Below are 24,367 nucleotides of genomic sequence, written 5' to 3'. Positions count from 1 at the left end.
ACGGGAATTCACACTATGGGGTAACCTACTAATATATTTTCCATGTAATATAAGATTAAAAAAAGTTTAAAGTGATTTTTTTCAAATGAAAAGAACATTCTTTCAGAATTTATCTCAAAAATATCAGTAAATAATATATATGCATATGCATATGCACTCATAGGCTAATGAAAAACATTCAAAGAGTCAATAACTTCTTTGGCCTATGAAGCCGGTAGACATCGCTGTGTCCGACCTGAAAATACTGAGATTCGAATTGAGAGTTCAAAAATATCAGTCACACGCAAAATATCAGTTCAAGAAAAATAACGAGAGATTGCAAGAAAAAAGTGTAACCAGGAATAAACTCCTTTTGAAAACTTATTCTCAAGTAAACTTAGTCAGCTTATTTGATTTTATTAGGATGAGAACGACTTCGAAATTTGATTATCAAATCCTGTTCAAGTCTACAACAAGATAAGGAAAAAAGAGCAACAATCATTGCCCTATTAATGTTTTTATGCCACCAATATCGGTTCCAAAATATATGTGAAAAATGAATTCGTTTTCATAGAATAAGCTACTGTCAAATGAATAGAAATGTATTAATAAAAACAATTTAATTTTACAGATATATTCAATAACTCATCGTCATATTAATATTGCTTTTATGAATAAAAATAGAAATATAAGTACCCTTTTTAAAATTGTTTAAAAAACAATTTAAACATTGTTTAAAAATTGTTTAAAAAGTTAGTGACTAAATAATTTTAAAAAGGGTTCTTAGATTTCTATTTTTATTAATGTTCAACAATAGCCCTAAAGAAAAAAATACAAATATTGCTCTATTTGCTCCTAATGTTACATAAGGTAAAGCTATTTCATAATTCAATCAATGATTGTTAAACATAGTATTCACATAATAGGTACGGTACCGAAATTTTTACGTATCTACTAATAGGCCTACTCTTTAGTTCTCCGTTGTTCTATTCAAAGTTTGATCTCACAACCAGGCTTTTCTTATTTGTCTGCATTTTTTTATATTGCAACGATATTGAATCAATTGGAAAACTGAATAATAAGTACAATCAAGTTAAACTGTATCCTTGCAAGTGACTTATTTAAGGGAACAACAGTAAAGCATTGAAGGCTAATCAATTATTCAGAAAGTTTGAAAAGTCATTGCAAGGGCCAGGGCTGCACAGTCATAAAAATAGGTCAGGAGTGTGAGTGTCATATCACAGAGCTCGCGGGCTAAATTTGGAATATTTTCGGATAATTGCCAGCGCAGGTAAAACAAGAATATTTCACGGAAGAAAATATGAGATAGTAGAGCGCTTACCTTTGCCCTTTGCCATCGGGGTTGAAGACTTGTTTCACCTGTAGCTGGGTGCGAATTACAGCGAGATAACGTATAGGTATTTGTTGGCGAGGGTTTGGTTTGGTTTGTGTGTGCAGCAGATTCCCGGTTCAACGTCAAACAAAACCCCCAGAGGTCGATAAGAGTGACGGACGCACAGGTTTGCAAGACCACTGCCAACTTGATCGCTGCTAAATATCGTACTTGCCGCCAAATTTGAGCGTATCAGCGCGATATAAATAAAACGCTGGCCAATGAAGTATCAGTAAACAAGCGCGGGAAAATGGAAGCAAGGTGACAGGTGAGAGTGAGAGGGTGAGAGTGTCAGAGTGACAGGGAAAAGTGCCAAGTATTTACTTCGCGCGGTCAATGTTAGTGAACTATCTTACGCCCTTCTCTGTGTAATGCCTTATATACTTGCACTTCAGCTTATTACTTTGACACGCGATTTTCTGTTACGTTATGTGAATTCCAAAACTAAAAGTCTTTGAAACACATTACACATAGAAATCAGAAATCAATACTTGTTATCTACACAGAAATGATCAAATAATAGAATTTATTTTGCTTTATTTGTGTTTCCGAGAGTTCGACTGCCTGATTTCGTAGTATAGCTTCTTAATTATAATTTTTGTGAGTTACCCGTATTTGACTGGTTTAGTATAAAAGTAAAGCTTTACGATTATTGACCGAACGAAGTGAGGTCTACGATTCAAGTCGACGGTTTGGCATTTCTCTTAATGTTTAAATGTTTATATGTTGCGCATTGACAGCGAAACGCGGTAATAGATTTTCATGAAATTTGACAGGTATGTTCCTTTTTAAATTGCGCGTCGACGTATATACAAGGTTTTTGGAAATTTTGCATTTCAAGGATAATATAAGAGGGAAAAGGAGCCTCCTTCATACGCCAATATTAGAGTAAAAATCATACTATAGAATTATTCATCATAAATCAGATGACAAGTGATTACACAGATGTGTGGAAGAAGCCAGTCTATTACTGTATTTTGTATAAGGTCTATAGTTTCAATCAAATACATTAAAGAGGTATACATCTTTAAGCTGGGTTTACACCAAAGTTATTAACAAAATGGTTATAACTTAATCCTTAAAGATTCCATTAGATCGAACGGAAGTTGACAAACACATATGTTCATCATGTGTATCATAAGTTATGCTCAATCTAATATAATCTAAAAGGATTGAGTTTTCATCATTTTTCAAATAAATTTGGTCTAATCACAGCTTTAAGGTCTTTGGTTTCAATATTATGTTTTGCAGTCATGGTATTATTATGCTTGCCCATCAGTAACAATATTCTCACATTCGAAAAAAACTAATTCTATAGGTGAATAAAAATAAACAAATGAACTAAATAATGCTGGAGAAATTATAATATTTTTGCTTCTAAAAAAATAATTTTCATCAGATAGAAAGATCATCACGGAACTGGATGAATTATATCATATGAAATACAAATTCAAACGTGAACTGAGTTTGTTAACATTTTAAACAGTTGACATCTGGTACTAGGATGAGAATACTGCGTGAGGTCTACTTTTCACAGAGCTACTAGTTTAAACATTTCGACTGTCAAAAATACTCATGAATACAGAAGTGGAATACGGTATTACTTAATTTCTCCACTTGTTTCTGTTAATTATTATTAGACGAAAATCCCATCTAATGCTGTAAATCACCCCGAATACTTCTGCTACTGCAAATATTGACAACAGGGGGTAAACAGCTAGATGGAAATTCGATGAGCGCTACTATACAAAAATTATTTGTCAACCCGGAAATCGAACACAGTACCTCCAAATTGCCGGTCAGGAATGCTAACCCTTTAAATGAGTGCTGCTATCCAGCAGAGATTGTCATTTTGGTGAGAGGGTAAGCATTCCTGACCGGCAATTATTGAGAGGTACTGGGTTCGATTCCCGGGCTGACAAATAATTTTTGTATAGTAGCACTCATCGAATTTCCATCTAGCTGTTTACCTTGTTGTCAATATTTGCAGTAGCAGAAGTCTTCGGGGTGATTTACAGCATTTAATTGGGATTTTCGTTAAATAATAACTATTCATTAATTAGCATTTGAACAAATGCAACTACAAATTTTTTTCCATCTGTTTCTGTTACTATCTATATATATAAAAGCGAAATGGCACTCACTCACTGACTGACTCACTCACTCGCAGAACTAGAAATCTACCGGACCAAAAACGTTCAAATTTGGTAGGTATGTTCAGTTGACCCTTTAGAGGCGCACTAAGAAATCTTTTGGCAATATTTTAACTCTAAGGGTGGTTTTTAAGGGTTTAAAGTTGGTCTTTTAGCATGTATATTCTTCTTATTCTCTTAATAATAATTGAAAAAAGGCCATACCATATGTTAATATAGAACTATAATCTAGAGAGAGTACCTCTTCGAAACAGTTGTTAACTGGTAACTAAATTAATAATTTTGTCAGGTTGGCATCAAGTTGAGTTGACTTTGTTAGGTTGGCACCAAGTTGAAGATTGAAATGCATTTATCGCGGAAAAATTGATTGGGCACTGCTACTCCAATCAGAGCTATTCCTGGGAGTATCATATTACTAGCCGGCAGGCTCGCTTCGCTCGCCATATCCGTTTAGCCAGACGTTTAGTCTGGACCCCCGACTGGATCGTCCTAACATATGATAAAAATGCTCAAATGAAAAATGCAGGCGAGCGAAGCGAGCCAGACGGCTAGTACGGTATAGATTGTCACAGATTTTCACAACATATTAAGTGTTGAGCAATATTTTACTGTAATAACGGAAGCTGAAAAGAATGAGTAAGATTTTATCCGCAAAGGATACTGTTTAAGAAACCTTATGTAGGTATAGGTACCAAAGCATAATTTATATTATAAGATAAATAAGGTGTTTTTGATTCCACGTTTCATGTATACGGGTAAAATGAGAGAAAATGTGTGAAACTTCCATCTAGCTACCACTTTTCCCATCATTTCCTCATTTTTGGAGGTGTTACATATTTTTCTTTGCGTTAACAAATTTCCATGTATAGTATGATCTCGAATTCTCTCATAGCGAAGTACAGGTGGAGAGATAGGGTCAAGCCACATGAAGCGTTTACTGGGTTGGCATTCTGGAATCAGCTGATAATCAGCCAATCGGAGAGCTTCCTGTCCTGCCGACTAGTCTGAAAACGCCTGAAAAAACGCTTCATATGTGGCTTGGCCCGAATCATTCTCAATCATTCTTTTTGAATAAGTCGTCAAAAGTAGGATTAATAGAATCGTGAAGAAATTGTATCTATTTATTCAAAAACATATGAGGTGAACTATGAATCTATAGCGAGATTCACTTTAAGTTTAACTCTCAGTGACGGTTGCACAAAAGCCGGTTAAATTTTAACCGTGATTAATTTCACAGAAGCACTTTTAGAAAAGACGGCTTCTCTGATTGGTTCTCTAGAAATTAATCACGGTTAAAATTTAACCGGCTTTTCTGCAACCGGGCCTCAGCATTGGTTGAAGCTGATTTTCGGAAAAATGTCACGAGATTATCGAGTGACATTATATTTGTAAGGAACGCTGACAGGATTTAGAAGAAGAAGAAGAAGAAGAAGAAGAAGAAGAAGAAGAGAAGAAGAAGAGAAGAAGAAGAAGAAGAAGAAGAAGAAGAAGAAGAAGAAGAGAAGAAGAAGAAGAAGAAGAGAAGAAGAAGAAGAAGAAGAAGAAGAAGAAGAAGAGAAGAAGAAGAAGAAGAAGAAGACGAAGAAGAAGAAGAAGAAGAAGAAGAAGAAGAAGAAGAAGAAGAAGAAGAAGAAGAAGAAGAAGAAGAAGAAGAAGAAGAAGAAGAAGAAGAAGAAGAAGAAGAAGAAGAAGAAGAAGATATCCACTTGATGAATAAGACAGGAATGAATATAATCATAGTTTATTTTAGAAATTGTTCCCAAGTTTTATTTCATTTGATATTTGCTTACATTACTATTATTACAAAATATCTATACAACACGAACATCTATAGGAAGTATAAAATTGATAAACAGATTTCTCATGCTATATTGAATATTATTAAAAAGTTGAATTCAATCTTGAAGTAAACCTGAATTCTCCAACACATTCTAAAGCTGCGTTTACACCAAAGTTATTAACAAAATGTTTTTAGCTTTCCTCCCTCAAAGATTCTATTAGATTCAACGGAACTTGACAAACACATATGTTCATCATGTGTATGATAAGTTATGATCAATCCAATAGGATCTATAAGGACGAAAAATAAACATTTTGTTAATAACTTTGGTGTAAAAATGCAGCTTAACACATCTAGCATTTGTACAACTCGTATATTAGAAAGAGTAAATACGCAAAGTATTTTATCTGAAAATTTTTATCTCCATATCTGACAAACTTCGTTGTAATTTCTTTGGTGGGGGTTACCAGTAGCCTAGCCATATAGTTTGAGATTCACATATACTTATTCTCAAATTTTAAGGAAATTTAAATACTATAATTTTCATCCTCATATTATTTCAAGTTAGTATGAAAACTATAGAACATTTTCCTCCAATTGGAATGTCAAAATGAATAAGAATCTCAAGGTGCGTACAGATTCACGCGCCACGAACGCCCGCATTTCACTTATAATTAATTAGCCGATTTTATCTCTATTTGTACAGAAACAGTAATATATAATATGCATAACATCAATAAAATTAGTAGAATTGATGGTGATGTTGTGAAATCTCTCCATAATAAAATTTAATAAATTTTTAGTGAAATTTGACAATATCTTTGTTTTCTTATTATGCATAACATCAGTTGATGATAAGCGAAATGTGCGTGTTCGTGGCGCATAAGTCTGTACCCAGCTTTATAGGCTTCAGCACTCAACATATAGTTGTCTGGTTGTCCTATACCTATAGTGTGGTCCACGTTATAACGGCAGTGTTTGATTGGCAATGGTACTGCTATCCTCGTCTATCATTCAACAAAAAGGATAGCGCCATCTCTTTCTCGCTTTGCTCTATTGTCAGATCGTCTTTCAGCAATGTAGAATTAATAATTAATTAACAAAATATTTCATCTTTATTATGAAGCTATTGAAAAATATAATTTATTGCTTAATAAAATATAATTGATTATTTTAAATGAGAATGAACAGTTAATATTACATCAATAAACTTTGTAATCGTCTTTCAACAATGTAGAATTAATAATTAACAAAATATTTCATCTTAATTATGAAAATTCATTATGAAATTATTGAAAAATATAACTTCTTGCTTGATAAAATATAATTGATTATTTTAAATGAGAATGAACAGTTAATATTACATCAATAAACTTGTATCAGCTACCGTCTATAGAAGGCATTGACAAGACAGAGGATCGGCAACGTTGTTCTGTTATCTTTTTCCACTGCCATTATAACGTGGACCTCATTATACCTGTAAATCCTATTCCCATTTTCCGAGTGGGAAGTTTTTGATAAAAAAATTGTCAGTACCTACCATAGTGAGGTTCATGTTATAGTAAGATAGGAGAATGGCGTTGCCGAAGCCACAAAGTAGGAGAACATCCTCTTCTCTGTGCCGAAGCTCTGCCTTGCCACTGCCTTCTATAGAGGATAGCCGAATCTAATGTAATATTAACTGTTCGTTCTTGTTAGGATAATAAATAATATTATCGTCAAGAAAATCATATTTCTTCAATGTTGTTTTCCATCACTCACTGTTTATTATTAAATCACTTTTTACTTTTCTTGCCCTGTTACCATAGGTAAGGAAAGTATTGCTTTCCGAAAAAAATTAAGGTACCCCAATTTCTAAATTTCTATACGTATCAAAGTCCCCTGAGTCCAAAAAACTGGTTTTTGGGTATTGGTCTGTAAGTGTGTGTGTGTGTGTGGTGTGTGTGTGTGTTGTGTGTGTGTGTGTGTGTGTGTGTTGTGTGTGTGGTGTGTGTGTGTGTGGTGTGTGTGTGTGTGTGTGTGGTGTGTGTGTGTGTGTGTGTGTGTGTGTTGTGTGTGTGTGTGTGTGTGTGGTGTGTGTGTGTTGTGTGTGTGTGTGGTGTGTGTTGTGTGTGTGTGTGTGTGTGTGTGTGTGTGTGTGTGTGTGTGTGTGTGTGTGTGTGTGTGTGTGTGTGTGTGTGTGTGTGTGTGTGTGTGTGTGTGTGTGTGTGTGTGTGTGTGTGTGTGTGTGTTTATGAGTGTATGTGCGTCTGTGTACACGATATCTCATCTCCCAATTAACGGAATGACTTGAAATTTGGAACGTAAGGTCCTTTCACTACAAGGATCCGACACGAACAATTTCGATCAAATGCAATTCAAGATGGCGGCTAAAATGGCGAAAATGTTGTCAAAAACAGGGTTTTTCGTGATTTTCTCGGAAACGGCACCAGCGATTTTGATCAAATTCATACCTAAAATAGTCATCGATAAGCTCTATCAACTGCCACAAGTCCCATATCTGTAAAAATTTCAGGAGCTCCGCCCCATCAATGCAGATAGATTCCCAATTATCAGGCTTCAGATACAATTGAAACAAAAAAAATCAAGTGGAGTAGATTGAGCATAAAAATCTCTACAATTAATGTTCAGTAACATTTTCACCTAAAATTGAAAATAAGCTTTAAATTCGAGAAAATGTGATTATTCAATTGCAAATTATTGTTGATTCTATTCACTATAAAGAGATAGCAGACCTCATGTGTGTCTCCAGCGTTATTGCCCTGTCACCAGCTGGCTCAAATCTTTGAATAGTAGACTTGAGATGCGCGGGAACACTAGCGTCAGGTGATCAATTTTCATAACGGCAAGGAAAGTTGTGTGAGTGCGCCACACCAGATTTTTGCTATTAGAAAGAACGACTAGCAGACAGATATTTTACAATAAATGAATTAATCACTCACTGTGACAACGGGATCTTTCGGCAGGACCGCATCTTCCTGGTTGACAACCAGGTTGCGGAGGCAGAAAAGGATAGCTTATCTGCTTTGTTGAATGATGGGCAAGGATAGCAACACCAGGAAGATGGCGGACCTGCCGAAATATCTCGTTCTCAGAGTGAGTGATTAATTCTTTATTGTAAAATATCTGACTGCTAGTCGTTCTTTTTAAAAGAAAAAATCTGGTGTGGCGCACTCACACAACTTTCCTTGCCGTTATGAAAATTGATCACCTGACGCTAGTGTTCCCGCGCATCTCAAGTCTACTTTTCTAAGATCTGAGCTATCTGGTGACAGGACAATAGTGCTGCAGACACATGAAGTCTGCTATTTCTTCATAGTGAATGATTTAATAGAATCAACAGTTGCCAACAGTTTGCAATTGAATAATCTTATTTTCTCGAATTTCGAGCTTATTTTCAATTTTAGGTGAAAATGCTACTGAACATCAATTGTAGAGATTTTTATGCTCAATCTTTTCCATTAAAATTTTTTTTGTTTGAATTGTATCTGAAGCCTGATAATTGAGAATCTAAAATCGAACTTTGCATAGATGGTGCAGTGCTCCTGAAATTTTTACAGATATGAGACTTGTGGCAGTTTATAGAGCTTACCAATGACTTTTCTAGGTACCTATGAATTTGATCAAAATCGTTGGAGCCGTTTTCGAGAAAATCGTGAAAAACCCTGTTTTTGACAACATTTTAGCCGCCATCTTGAATTGCATTTGAACGAAATTGTTCGTGTCGGATCCTTATATTGTAAGGACCTTATGTTCCAAATTTCAAGTCATTCCGTTGATTGGGAGATGAGATATCGTGTACACAGACGCACATACACTCATACACACACACACACACACACACACACACACACACACACACACACACACACACACACACACATACAGACCAATAACCAAAAACCACTTTTTTGGACTCAGGGGACCTTGAAACGTATAGAAATTTAGAAATTGGGGTACCTTAATTTTTTTCGGAAAGCAATACTTTCCTTACCTATGATAATAGGGCAAGGAAAGTAAAAAGGGATTTAAAATCATATTTCTCAATGCTTAAGTAATAAATTTGCATGATTGAGCTCGCAAATATCTTGTCGATCAATTATATTTCGACTACATTGTTGAACACGATCTGGCAACGTTGCGGAGCTAGAAAAGGATAGTGTTATCTGCTTTGTCGAATGATAGACAAGGATAGCAACATCAATGTTAATCAAATGCTGACATTATAACGTGTGACCTCATTATATGTGTTTGTCTCAAGTTAAACAACAATTTTGTCAGGCGTGAAGTTTGAATCGACGCTGAACGTCATCTTGATGACGTCTACGATGACGCCGAGCGTGATGCAGCAGACGGCTATATGGTGCCACCATGCAGCTTTCGTCTTGTTTTCCTGCAGATTGATATTGATACGCGACGATATCAAGGAGGCGATGCCAAGAAGAACCTGCGAAAAACATCACTAGTTTCAATGGAAAGTCACAAATTTCTTTGAATAAGGGACAAGCCACATGAAGCGGTTTTTCAGGCGTTTTTGCACTTGCAGCGGATGAGTCGGCAGGGTAGGAAGCTCTCTGACAACCCAAATCCAAAAACCCAGAAGCGTTGATTCCCGAGTGTCAACCCAATCAAAGAAATTATAGATTCATCAAATTTATTACAAGTTAGAAAATACCATGGTTTTGAAAGTCAATGAAAGAAAAACAAGTGATTTTAATGGAATATAGTATAATCTCATTGCAACTAAGGAGATGAAACATCATTGAACACTTACATCAATTAGCAGTTCTTTTTCTAAAATTTTGAACTCTTTTCTAATAATAGTCTAAATTTTATGTCCATTTTGAACAGAATGCAATTTGTCACAATAATATGTATCTTATATAAAATGATTGCAGTACACAATAGACACGGTGAAACACTAAATGCATATGGAAATAGTTATTTGTGCAACTAGTGCGCAAAGTGACAGTTTGCTGCATCGAAAGAAACGTTTACGCCCGAGCCGTAGGCGAGGGCGGAATGGTTTCTTGAGTGCAGCAGAGGAACTTTGCGCACGTATTTCACATTAAGTTTTTCCTACAGTTACCATTGAATATGAAAAGTGGGTAATTATGGGTAAAATTGCCTGAATAATGTATGTGTGTTTGAATGGCGTGGGGCAGCTGTGTGGTGTGTGCTGTGGTGGCACTGTGCTGTCGTTGTCCTTGGTTATAATATCTACTCAATAATTAGCGCGTTGTGCTTGGTTGCACCTCTGCTCACTATAGCAGCCCACTCACTGTTACCAACTTCATTTTGATTTTGCTGCACTGTTGCTCCATATAACCTACTAAGTATTTTGCGTTGCCACGTTGCAAATCTGGAGTGCAGAAAAATTTTTCCCGCACTAGAGCGGAAAAGTGATTCTTTGCGTTCTGTAATCAGTGCAGCAATGGCCACTTTTCAACGTAACTGTAGGAAAAAATAATTTTAAGCTGCGTTTACACCAAAGTTATTAAAAAATGTTAATACCTAACTTAATCCTTAATATCGGGGCACCGAGCTTCGCTCGTTATTTTTATTTATTGATAAACATAACACAATTCTCTAAAATGATCGGGTTTTATATTTCACAGCTGGCTATAAGTCATCTTACGAATTTCGGGGATGCGATATTTTGATTTTTCACATACTCACGTTTTTACTATCCACAGCTGTTTCAGCCAAGGATGAATTATCCTTTTAATGTCGTTCAGCGAGTTTTCCCAAGGATGAGACCTAGTGCAATCGAATCTTTATATCATAAACCTACTATGTTCCAAATTTAGTGAAAATCGTTAGAGCCGTTTTCGAGATCCGTTAAACATAAATAACCAGATATAAAAAACAGATATATAAATACAGAAATTGCTCGCTTAATATAATAGGATAGATTCTATTAGATTGAACATAACTTATACACATGATGAACATATGTGTTTGCCAAGTTCCGTTCAATCTAATAGAATTTTGATTCTATTCTATTAGAATTTTGATTCACTAGATTCTATTAGATTGAACATAACTTATACACATGATGAACATATGTGTTTGCCAAGTTCCGTTCAATCTGATAGAATCTATAAGGATTAAGTTATTAACATTTTGTTAATAGCTTTGGTGTAAACGCAGCTTTACTCTTCTATATGTAAGAATATGATTACTAATGAACTTATACAAAGATTATCTATATCCTATTTAGTCTCAAATTACAGTACTAAGTATTTCAATATTTCACTACACAACGAACAAGAATTGGTTAGATTACCTACGGGGTATTATGATTAGGATTAGTGTATTCTGTCATACACTTTATAATCTCCTATTTCCTATCCTTTTCGATGTGTAAAACATTAGTCAAGATTTAATAAAAGCTTCTCATTGAACGAAATTTCTTCCAAACAATATAAATCCAAATTTGAATACTAGAAAAATCTGGCCAACATTGTTAATTGCGCAAAAAAAACAATATTTCACCACACTATCTGCACACTCAAAAATCCAAAAACCACTACTATTAATTTAGAGACTTGATAGCTGATAGAAAAATTTGATAGGTGTATAAAATACACAGGACGGTTATGATAAGGCCTCACATTTTGACATTCCTCTATACAAAAATTCCAAAAGTGCATTGTAGTAGAAAAGTCACAACCTAGTTATAGGGATATATTCAGCCTCATAATGATAACTGTCATTCATGTTAGTCTATATTATTTGATAACACCATTATGAAAGAGATTATAGTTGAAAAGTGGAAGGTAATTATGAACTACAGTATTATAGTATATTACAGTATATTATATTAATACACAGTATTCTTGAAGGATTATAAATGTCACACAAAAACATCAACATCAAATTTAGAAATTTTCCATAGTATAAGATATCATAGAAGGCACAAATGGAGCCATATACAGTACTTGATTTTCTATTCTTATAAAATTAGAGATTATGTTTTTTTTAGTTCGATTTATACAATGTTTATGCCACAGCAAGGAATAAAGAAGTACCCGTTGTTCTTTACTTTATGGTCACAGTAAGGCTGATAACAAACTCAGAACATGGACAAATAATTGCCTTTCAAATTCATGTACTTAACTATTTATACTGAGCTGCTTTTGCAACAAAATACATAGAAACTTATCTAAAATTAATAAACTTGAATGAAGTGTAATGAGCTTTCATACTTGAACGCAAGTAGGCCTATATATTAAAGATGACCCATCTATTTTTAGAGTACGGTATTTAATATAAACCGGCATTAATTTATTTCTCCTCCAAGATATATTCCGAATTGATATTTACTAATCTATCCCTCTAATATGAATGGTTCTGAATTGAATTGATATGAAAATAATTGAAATTCACTTTATGTTCGTAACCATAGCTATTTTTATCATTAATCATTAATTCAGATTTTCTCTAGAACTATTCCATTGTTTGATAGAAGAATTGGCAAAGCAAAAAGTAGGCCTATTGGCTGGAAATAGAGCATACTTCAGTAACATGAAACTTTTGAAGGACAGGCTCATATGTAGAAACACAAACCTTAAAATATGAAAGCCTAATTTGACCTGTTGTAACGTACGGCTGTGAATCTTGGACGTTAACAAAAGAAGACAAAACCATCTAGGCGTTTTGAAAGGAAAATCCTAAGAAAGATTTATGGTCCAGTTAAAGAAGGAGAGGAGTGGAGGAGAAGAACTAATTCAGAGCTCGAGGCATTGATAGAAGGCCGAAATATTGTAAAACTTATAAAGGCACAGCGGCTTCAAGTGGTTTAGACATATCTATAGAATGAACGAGAACAGAATGCCTAAAACAATATTCAAGGAGAGGCTATATTCATGAAGGAAGAGAGGAAGGCCAAAAATAAGGTGGGATAATGAAGTGAGAGACAATCTCCAAAAAATGGGATAAAGAGGGTGGCTCCAATTAACAGAGGACCGAGAAGCATGGAGAGCTGTAGTGGAGGCGGCCAAGCCTCATATTGGCCTTGTGTGCTAAAAAATTGCTGTTGATATTGAATTTTAGTCTAATGGAATATATTTTGATGTATATAGCTATGATTTGATGTATGAAACATATATAAAATCTCTTTCTCAACAACCAATAGAAGAGCAGAATAAATTTTACTTGACAATATTAATTTGTTTTGGGTTCTTCATGGTCAACTTCGATTATGAGCTTCTGCCAGTCTCATCCTTAATAATACAAGCATTATATAAGCACTGTATACCTCGTATATGCAGTACTTTTGAAGACTATAGAACTGAAATCGATTTTAAATTATGTATTTCGTTTGTTTGTTTCATTGAATTTCTGACAACCATCAACTAGTGATATCAACTTCAAATTGTCAGAATTACTCCTATTGACATTAACATTAACTATTAACATTAATACTTTCCATGCAACCAATGCTGACAGCTTCGAGTGATTTCCACTAAAGAAGCTTGCACGCAATCTTTGTTTACTGGTTGAGCTGTCTCATATAATAGGGTGAGTCACCATCAAAAATAAATTTCTGTTTGAGGAACAGAACAATATCGAATATTTTACTCCAAAAAATACTTCCCACCAGCAACCTTTTCAGGTCATATTACAAAGAGCTTATCAATAAATCTTCTCCATAATTTTAGATTTCATCATTTCATCATAGAACTTCATTTTATAGCCCATACACTTGTTTATAGCCCAGTCAATGAAGGTCCAAAAAAGCTGTTTCGATCCGAAAATTCAATAAAAGCTGAATATCCCACCATCGATAGAACCCTCCCAGAGGGTCATTCTCCCAAAAGTCCCAAGAAATCCCCTTGGAGCTTTCCGCCCCAGCTCCCTAAAACATGAAAAATGCAGGTAAACACGGGAAATCAATTATCTCTGTAACCATTAATCGGAAACAGTTCTATGATATGCCATTCGATTCGTTACATTATGAACTACAATATTAGTTATATTCATTTTTCCAATAAAATTAACAGTTTTCTTGATAAAATAATATATATGTAAAAATTTAGGGGGTTTGTGATTTGATTTTTTTGTTTTCTTCGATTAACTTCAAAACAAGTAGTTTTAAAGGAAAATGAGCCAAATAATTAATGTAGCCACTGTCATTGCAAATCCATTGATGTTTATTGCGATTCGATTTAACGCTATGGAAGGAGGAACAGTCGACAGGGCTATTAATAAGAGTACCTACCTACCTCTGTAAGCTTTGATGTATGAAACATATATAAAATCTCTTTCTAAACCACCAATAAAAGAGTAGAATAAATGTTACTTGACAATATTTGTTTTGGGTTCATATAGCAGTTAGTTGATTTAGTTACACTTGAATTAAATCACTGATATAGACAATACTATGACATTAATATTATTTATTACAGTCAATCCATTTTTTCCACTTGTAAATTATTTTTTCAAACTTGATAAAATTTATAAATTTTAGTGAAACAATCACAATTAGTAGCAGAACGACATAGTAGCCCTATTATTTGATATTAGCCAAACATTATATAGTGTTTTCTGTTTTGACATCAATATTACAAAGTAGGGACCCGAATTCTTGAGTAGTAAAAATTCAAATCTGTTTTGTTATTTAATCTATATTAACAATTTATTGCAACAAAACATAAACTATAATACATATCCTACGAATTTCATACATGAATTCTCTTATTACAACACGAACAATAACATTTCATGGAACAAAAACTTCAATTAATATATTGTATATATTCCACTTGACAAGAAATATTCTCTTGAATGAATTCACTAATATTCAATAGATATTTCAACTTTTATAGATAGTAATAATATCATATAAGTGATAATGAGTTATAACATAGCCACCTCTAATACAAGGCCCCGGCCTACGATATTGCAACGTCACAGTGTAGGCCTAAAATCTAATACATGATTGGTGAAAAAGATTTTTTAAAATACCAGCTGATCTTATTCTCCAATCATGTATTAGATTCTAGGCATACGCTGCGACGTTGCAATATCGTAGGCCGGGGCCTTGTATTAGAGGTGGCTATGGTTATACTGTATTTTATTTTTGACCTTTCATATAGTAGCCTATATGATAGAAGTAGTAGAAAATTAATTGGTCACATCTTTGGCTGTTTTCGATGTTTTTATCAAGCTGCACACATTACTTTAGATTAAATATAGGTATCGATCAATATATTAACAGTCATTAGTAATTAACACATGCAATCCAACGTCCTGAAGTTTGATCTCAGTTGATATTAACAAATCTTCACATCTTGATTGCTTATTATAACGTAGTATCTGAGGATCTTGTAGCAGATATTCTGGGTACTTAGAATAGAGGTCCTTTCAGAGGTATCTGAGGTTGTTTCAATTATTGTACAATCTGCTGTTGGAGATAAATCGATGAGATACTAATGATTATTATTAAACGAGAATCCAAAGTAGGCTACTAATGATTCTCACTCATGAGTCCCCTAGTCACATTGAACCGATACGTGAACGGTCCTGTCGACGTGTGCTGGATTCCGAACCCGGAAATGACCACATTGAGGGTTGTGATGAGGAAGACCATGATGAGAATAATGTCATTGAGTATGACGGCCGGCTGGCGGTCATTTTGTTTGTTGAGATCCAGTCCGCCAATGATCAGGAACAATATGCCAACACCGATCTGCAATATCATAATCCCACTGTTTCACTCAAAATCAATTCGCTTTTGTTGTTCTTAGTTGCTACTCTTGGTTTATGTACATTACAGGTAACTCATAAAATAATGTATCTTAGGCCTACATACGGTGCGAAGCTTCCAAAAACTACTACAATGTTCAAAGTATACAATTTTGTTGCTGATTTTGCATATTACTACTTGTAGGTAATAACTCTGAAAAAAGTAGGCTACAGTTTTATATACAAAGAATGTTTGTTGATTTTGGATATGTGACTTATTTAGGAAAATAACATCTGCAACTCTGTAGAATGTTTGCTCTATCAACCGTTGACAACGCTGGTCAACTAGATTGTGAAACCCAGATACAGGAAGCCTACTTATTGTGGGTGAATAACGACATAGCCACCTCTATATTGTATTACCTCTGTATTAGAGGTGGCTATGATAATGATCTTGTGGAAGGAAGAGGTGAGGGAGAAGGATCAGGGAAATAATATAAATGAGAAGAAGAAGGAGGAGGACAAGGAGAAGAGAAATCATAATATTAATATAAAATCTAGTGACACTTTTATAATTAGATACTTTCATCTACAGTCTAAAGTACTCTCATATTATTTTCAGATGTATATAGAGATCTATATTATTAGGTTATCTTGGAATGCAATTCCAATCCACCAGTTTGTAATAATTTCTGAATGAATTCTCAATACTGCTAAGACTTTTTATTTTTAATAAGGAGAATAGTTTTATTAGGCATGAAAATTTAATATTTTTACTATCATGTCTATAGTTTTTGTGATATTCTACATTTTTCTAACAAAAGCAACTCAGTATAATATATGGAATCTCCGCTGTGACATCATTTTCAAAACTACAAGAAAGTAGGCTACAATTTTTAATTGTAGACAACGGTATTATATGGAATAGAAAAAAGATGTGTATCGTATAACATGCTTGATAATATTCTGTTATTACAAGAAGATATGCTACACTACTTTTTATTATACGTTCTATTCATCTCTTAAGAGAACTAGGAAGCCTGCGTGAATCAAGGTGACATAGGTTGCAAAGGAAATAAAAAATGTTTTTGTCATACATAATTCAAGTAATTGACGCAACAAGTAGATACAAAATTCGCATTTTTATTGATTTTCAAATATGAGGGTGATGCTGACAGCTTAAAATATATTTTCCTACAGTTACCTTGAAAAGTGGCCATTGCTGCACTGATTACAGAACGCAAAGAATCACTTTTCCGCTCTAGTGCGGGAAAAATTTTTCCTGCACTCCAGATTTGCAACATGGCAACGCAAAATACTTAGTAGGTTATATGGAGCAACAGTGCAGCAAAATCAAAATGAAGTTGGTAAGAGTGACTGGGCTGCTATAGTGAGCAGAGGTGCAACGAAGCACAACGAGAAAATAATTAAGTAGATATTATAACCAAGGACAACATTTTTATTAAATTTTACAATAAATTAAGGTTTTTATCAATAATAAAATTACACAGAAAAACATTTGATGCATTTCAGGCAATTTTACCCATAATTACCCACTTTTCATATTCAATGGTAACTGTAGGAAAAACTTAATGTGAAATACATGCGCAAAGTTCCTCTGCTGCACTCAACAAGCCATTCCGCCCTCGCCTACGGCTCGGGCGTAAACGTTTCTTTCGGTGCAGCAAACTGTTACTTTGCGCACTAGTTGCACAAATAACTATTTCCATGTCCTTATAGTGACTGGTACAAAACAAGAGGATATACCTTCTACTTTTCTATATAGTTATTTATAAAGGAAAATAACTGTAGGTTATATGAGTTATAGCCAAATAATAGTCTAAAGTCCAATAGCATATACATCCTTGATTATCCTTGTGATAGATATCTTCTAGTATTTATACTTTCTACATTAATATTTCCTTGTAATAGCATATACATCCTTGATTATCCTTGTGATAGATATCTTCTAGTATTTATACTTTCTACATTAATATTTATTTCCAAATAACAAGGAGACTGAGTGTCGCAGTTAGTAAAAATCCGTGTATATCCTTGATAATTATGATGTTAGATAGAACTATAGCAGATGTCCACAATTACTTATTTTGTAATTGATGTTGCTTTCCATGACGAAACACTATATAATAGCTTTGTTGTAGTTCTGACTCTGTGTTACTTGTAAATATTCAGCCTGATTGAGGCTGATGAAGCTCCTCTTCAGGAGTGAAATGCATTCCTCAATACTCCAACAAAAGTGAGTGTTTTTTTCAAATATTTACAAGTAACACAGTGCCTGAACTACAACAGAGTTATTTATTTTGTATATAAACAGTATAGTGAGTATAGTGAGGAAACTAGAGACCGACATCACTAAAAGACTCAATCTTTTCTTACTTTTTCAATCTATCTTGCAATCAAGTCTACATGCTTCATAACTCTGATTTTAGATACCACAAGTCCACATTGTTTATTTTGAATTTAGCAGCTTATAGTGGGGAAACTATAGGTTGACATCCCTAAGAGACTCATTTTTTTTCAACCAATCATAATCAATCAATCAATCAAGTCTACGACAAGCTCGATAATTCTGATATAGATACCACTACAAATCCATTTTTTTTAAATCTAGACAGTGAACGACTCTTTAAGGTAAAACTTTTTAAGGTTTTTCCAATCGATCTAATCAATCAGTAAATCGATTAACCAACTCAATCAATAAACCAAATAAATATATAAATCAGTCAAGTCAAAATCCTAGATAATTCTGATGATAGAAATAACATTATAAGCCCACAATTATTTAGAGGGTGATATCCCAAACAGACTCAAATTTTTCTTTTTCAACCAATTATAATGAATCAATCAAGTCTACGACATGCTTGATAATTCTGTCTTATTTATCTCTTTCCTGTGTAGGGCTACTTGTAATATAAATGTAAAGAAAATAAAAATCTCAGTACCCTTTTTTTAAAATATTTTATCACAACATGTTTCGGACATGTTTCAAGTGATATCACTTGAAAATGGCATAAATGACCGAAATATGTTGTGATAAAATATTTTAAAAAAAGGGTACTGAGATTTTTATTTTATTTTTATTGATAATTTTGATATGAATACCACTACAAATCCATTTTTTTAATCTAGACAGTGAACGACTCAACTTTTTATCTAATCAATCAATCAACCAACTATCAACAAATCAAATCAATATATAAATTGGTCAAGTCGAAATCCTAACTCTGATGATAGACATAACATTACAAGCCCACAATAATTATTTATTTTGAATCTGGACGAGCAGTGAGAAATACAGTACAATTATTACAAGTCGACACTTATTATTCCTTTTTTTATCTAAACAAGCAGTGAGAAAACTAGAAGAGATGACACCCCTTGCGCTAGAAGTAAACATCCTAGAAGTCAACCCCCTGCGGCACTAGACCACCCAGACCCGGGTCGAAAGCACTGATGAGCAGATTTAGTGCTGAGACAGCAAACGAGCCGGCCATTGTGATGTGGTTGACCAACAGACAGGACACCTTGTACTCGACCAGGTGCAACCTGCAGTCACGCATCAGGTGCAGCGAAAGGAACATCACGCCCATCAGAACCTGCACCCAAAAGCATCAGCAATCAGCAAACAGCAAATCAGTTGTTCATCTCAACAGTCTAATGCAAACTGGTTCATCTCATCAACAAATCAGAAGTAGCCATGCAAATGAGTCATCAAGAAAAAATCTGGTGTGGCGCACTCACACAACTTTCCTTGCCGTTATGAAAATTGATCACCTGACGCTAGTGCTCCCGCGCATCTCAAGTCTAGCCTACTACTATTCAAAGATCTGAGCCAGCTGGTGACAGGACAATAACGCTATAGACACACGAGCTCTGCTATCTCTTCATAGTGAATGATTAAATAGAATCAACAGTTGTCAACAGTTTGCAATTGAAATAATCACATTTTCCCGAATTTCGAGCTTATTTTCAATTTCAGGTGAAAATTTTACTGAACTTCAATTGTAGAGATTTTCATGCTCAATCTTTTCCACTTGAATTTTTTGTTTAAATTGTACCTGAAGCCTGATAATTGGGAATCTAAAATCAAACTTTGCCTAGATGGGGCGGAGCTCCTGAAATTTTTACAAGTAACACAGTGCCTGAACTACAACAGAGTTATTATTTTGTATATAAACAGTATAGTGAGTATAATGAGGAAACTAGAGAGCGACATCACTAAAAGACTCAATATTTTCTTACTTTTTCAATCTATCTTGCAATCAAGTCCACATGCTTTATAACTCTGATTTTAGATACCACAAGTCCACATTGTTTATTTTGAATTTAGCAGCCTATAGTGGGGAAACTATAGGTTGACATCCCTAAGAGACTCATTTTTTTTCAACCAATCATAATCAATCAATCAATCAAGTCTACGACAAGCTCGATAATTCTGATATAGATACCACTACAAATCCATTTTTTTAATCTAGACAGTGAACGACTCTTTAAGGTAAAACTTTTTAAGGTTTTTCCAATCGATCTAATCAATCAGACAATCAATTAACCAACTCAATCAACAAACCAAATCAATATATAAATCAGTCAAGTCAAAATCCTAGATAATTCTGATGATAGAAATAACATTATAAGCCCACAATTATTCAGAGGGTGATATCCCAGACTCAAATTTTTCTTTTTTCAACCAATTTAATGAATCAATCAAGTCTACAACATGCTTGATAATTCTGATATGAATACCACTACAAATCCATTTTTTTAATCTAGACAGTGAACGACTCAACTTGTTATCTAATCAATCAATCAACCAACTATCAACAAATCAAATCAATATATAAATTAGTCAAATCGAAATCCTAACTCTGATGATAGACATAACATTACAAGCCCACAATTATACATTTTGAATCTGGATGAGCAGTGAGAAATACAGTACAATTATATTACAAGTCGACACTTATTATTCTTTTTTTATCTAAACAAGCAGTGAGAAAACTAGAAGAGATGACACCCCTCGCGCTAGAAGTAAACATCCTAGAAGTCAACCCCCTGCGGCACTAGACCACCCAGACCCGGGTCGAAAGCGCTGATGAGCAGATTTAGTGCTGAGACAGCAAACGAGCCGGCCATTGTAATGTGGTTGACCAACAGACAGGACACCTTGTACTCGACCAGGTGCAACCTGCAGTCACGCATCAGGTGCAGCGAAAGGAACATCACGCCCATCAGAACCTGCACCCAAAAGCATCAGCAATCAGCAAACAGCAAATCAGTTGTTCATCTCAACAGTCTAATGCAAACTGATTCATCTCATCAACAAATCAGAAGTAGCCATGCAAATGAGTCATCAAGAAAAATCTGGTGTGGCGCACTCACACAACTTTCCTTGTCCTTATAGTGACTGGTACAAAACAAGAGGATATACCTTCTACTTTTCTATATAGTTATTTATAAAGGAAAATAACTGTAGGTTATATGAGTTATAGCCAATAATAGTCTAAAGTCCAATAGCATATACATCCTTGATTATCCTTGTGATAGATATCTTCTAGTATTTATACTTTCTACATTAATATTTCCTTGTAATAGCATATACATCCTTGATTATCCTTGTGATAGATATCTTCTAGTATTTATACTTTCTACATTAATATTTATTTCCAAATAACAAGGAGACTGAGTGTCGCAGTTAGTAAAAATCCGTGTATATCCTTGATAATTATGATGTTAGATAGAACTATAGCAGATGTCCACAATTATTTATTTTGTAATTGATGTTGCTTTTCATGACGAAACACTATATAATAACTTTGTTGTAGTTCTGACACTGTGTTACTTGTAAATATTTAGCCTGATTGAGGCTGATGAAGCTCCTCTTCAGGAGTGAAGTGCATTCCTCAATACTCCAACAAAAGTAAGTGTTTTTTTCAAATATTTACAAGTAACACAGTGCCTGAACTACAACAGAGTTATTTATTTTGTATATAAACAGTATAGTGAGTATAATGAGGAAACTAGAGAGCGACATCACTAAAAGACTCAATATTTTCTTACTTTTTCAATCTATCTTGCAATCAAGTCCACATGCTTTATAACTCTGATTTTAGATACCACAAGTCCACATTGTTTATTTTGAATTTAGCAGCCTATAGTGGGGAAACTATAGGTTGACATCCCTAAGAGACTCATTTTTTTTCAACCAATCATAATCAATCAATCAATCAAGTCTACGACAAGCTCGATAATTCTGATATAGATACCACTACAAATCCAAATTTTTTTTAAATCTAGACAGTGAACGACTCTTTAAGGTAAAACTTTTTAAGGTTTTTCCAATCGATCTAATCAATCAGACAATCAATTAACCAACTCAATCAACAAACCAAATCAATATATAAATCAGTCAAGTCAAAATCCTAGATAATTCTGATGATAGAAATAACATTATAAGCCCACAATTATTCAGAGGGTGATATCCCAGACTCAAATTTTTCTTTTTTCAACCAATTTTAATGAATCAATCAAGTCTACAACATGCTTGATAATTCTGATATGAATACCACTACAAATCCATTTTTTTAATCTAGACAGTGAACGACTCAACTTGTTATCTAATCAATCAATCAACCAACTATCAACAAATCAAATCAATATATAAATTAGTCAAATCGAAATCCTAACTCTGATGATAGACATAACATTACAAGCCCACAATTATACATTTTGAATCTGGATGAGCAGTGAGAAATACAGTACAATTATATTACAAGTCGACACTTATTATTCTTTTTTTTATCTAAACAAGCAGTGAGAAAACTAGAAGAGATGACACCCCTCGCGCTAGAAGTAAACATCCTAGAAGTCAACCCCCTGCGGCACTAGACCACCGAGACCCGGGTCGAAAGCGCTGATGAGCAGATTTAGTGCTGAGACAGCAAACGAGCCGGCCATTGTAATGTGGTTGACCAACAGACAGGACACCTTGTATTCAACCAGGTGCAACCTGCAGTCACGCATCAGGTGCAGCGAAAGGAACATCACGCCCATCAGAACCTGCACCCAAAAGCATCAGCAATCAGCAAACAGCAAATCAGTTGTTCATCTCAACAGTCTAATGCAAACTGATTCATCTCATCAACAAATCAGAAGTAGCCATGCAAATGAGTCATCAAGAAAAATCTGGTGTGGCGCACTCACACAACTTTCCTTGCCGTTATGAAAATTGATCACCTGACGCTAGTGCTCCCGCGCATCTCAAGTCTAGCCTACTACTATTCAAAGATCTGAGCCAGCTGGTGACAGGACAATAACGCTATAGACACACGAGCTCTGCTATCTCTTCATAGTGAATGATTAAATAGAATCAACAGTTGTCAACAGTTTGCAATTGAAATAATCACATTTTCCCGAATTTCGAGCTTATTTTCAATTTCAGGTGAAAATTTTACTGAACTTCAATTGTAGAGATTTTCATGCTCAATCTTTTCCACTTGAATTTTTTTGTTTAAATTGTACCTGAAGCCTGATAATTGGGAATCTAAAATCAAACTTTGCCTAGATGGGGCGGAGCTCCTGAAATTTTTACAGATATGGGACTTATGGCAGTTGATAGAACTTATCAATGACTAATATTGAGGTATGAATTTGATCAAAATCGTTGGAGCCGTTTTCGAGAAAATCGCGAAAAACCCTGTTTTGACAACATTTTCGCCGCCATCTTTTATTGAATTTGATCGAATTGTTCGTGTCGGATCCTTATATTGTAAGGACCTTAAGTTACAAATTTCAAGTCATTCCCTTAATTGGGAGATGAGATATCTTGTACACAGACGCACATACACACATACACACACACACACACACACACACACACACACACACACATACACACACACACAGACCAATACCCAAAAACCACTTTTTTGGACTCAGGGGACCTTGCAACGTATAGAAATTTACAAATTGGGGTACCTTAATTTTTTCGGAAAGCAATACTTTCCTTACCTATGGTAATAGGGCAAGGAAAGTAAAAACAGTCACCCTATATGAGTTTAATGCAAACGAGCATTATCTCATCAAGAAAACAACAATAACCATTCTTCTAAAACAAATGAGTTTGAATTTGATCATAAAGAAGATGGAATGCCGGTTGCACAAGAGCCTGTTAAATTTTAGCCGCGATTAATTCCAAGAGAACCAATCAGAGAAACCTTCTTTTCAAAAATAGCATTCCTCTGTGATTGGTTCTCTTGTAATTATTAATCACGGTTGAAATTCAACAGGTGCAACCGGCACAGAGAAGATTAAAAGAATTATGACTATATGACCTCGATCATAAAAAGAAAT

The 24,367-nt window shown here is 34.5% G+C and overlaps 1 protein-coding gene across 4 annotated transcripts in view; it reads right to left on the bottom strand.

Moving 5' to 3' along the window:
• Positions 1 to 9,329: 9,329 nt before the first annotated feature.
• The window catches only part of LOC111060558 (ninjurin-2), a 29,670-nt gene continuing 14,632 nt past the window's right edge, over positions 9,330 to 24,367 (bottom strand). The window contains exons 3-4 of one of the 4 annotated variants that reach the window (XM_039431681.1): positions 15,794 to 16,001; positions 9,330 to 9,752 (exon numbers count right to left, since the gene is read on the bottom strand). In XM_039431681.1, coding sequence (XP_039287615.1) covers positions 9,583 to 9,752; positions 15,794 to 16,001 — 378 coding nt within the window. In that variant the 3' untranslated portion in view covers positions 9,330 to 9,582. Of the gene's footprint in view, positions 9,753 to 15,793; positions 16,002 to 20,273; positions 21,254 to 21,928; positions 22,784 to 24,367 lie in introns of those variants that run through there. The other 3 variants (XM_039431685.1, XM_039431684.1, XM_039431683.1) reach the window with 3 other exon arrangements.

Source organism: Nilaparvata lugens, chromosome 6 (genome assembly GCF_014356525.2).
Source record: "Nilaparvata lugens isolate BPH chromosome 6, ASM1435652v1, whole genome shotgun sequence".
NCBI lineage: Eukaryota > Metazoa > Arthropoda > Insecta > Hemiptera > Delphacidae > Nilaparvata > Nilaparvata lugens.
The sequence above is the reverse complement of the archived record's forward strand: the minus strand, read 5'-3'. Positions and strand labels throughout refer to the sequence as shown.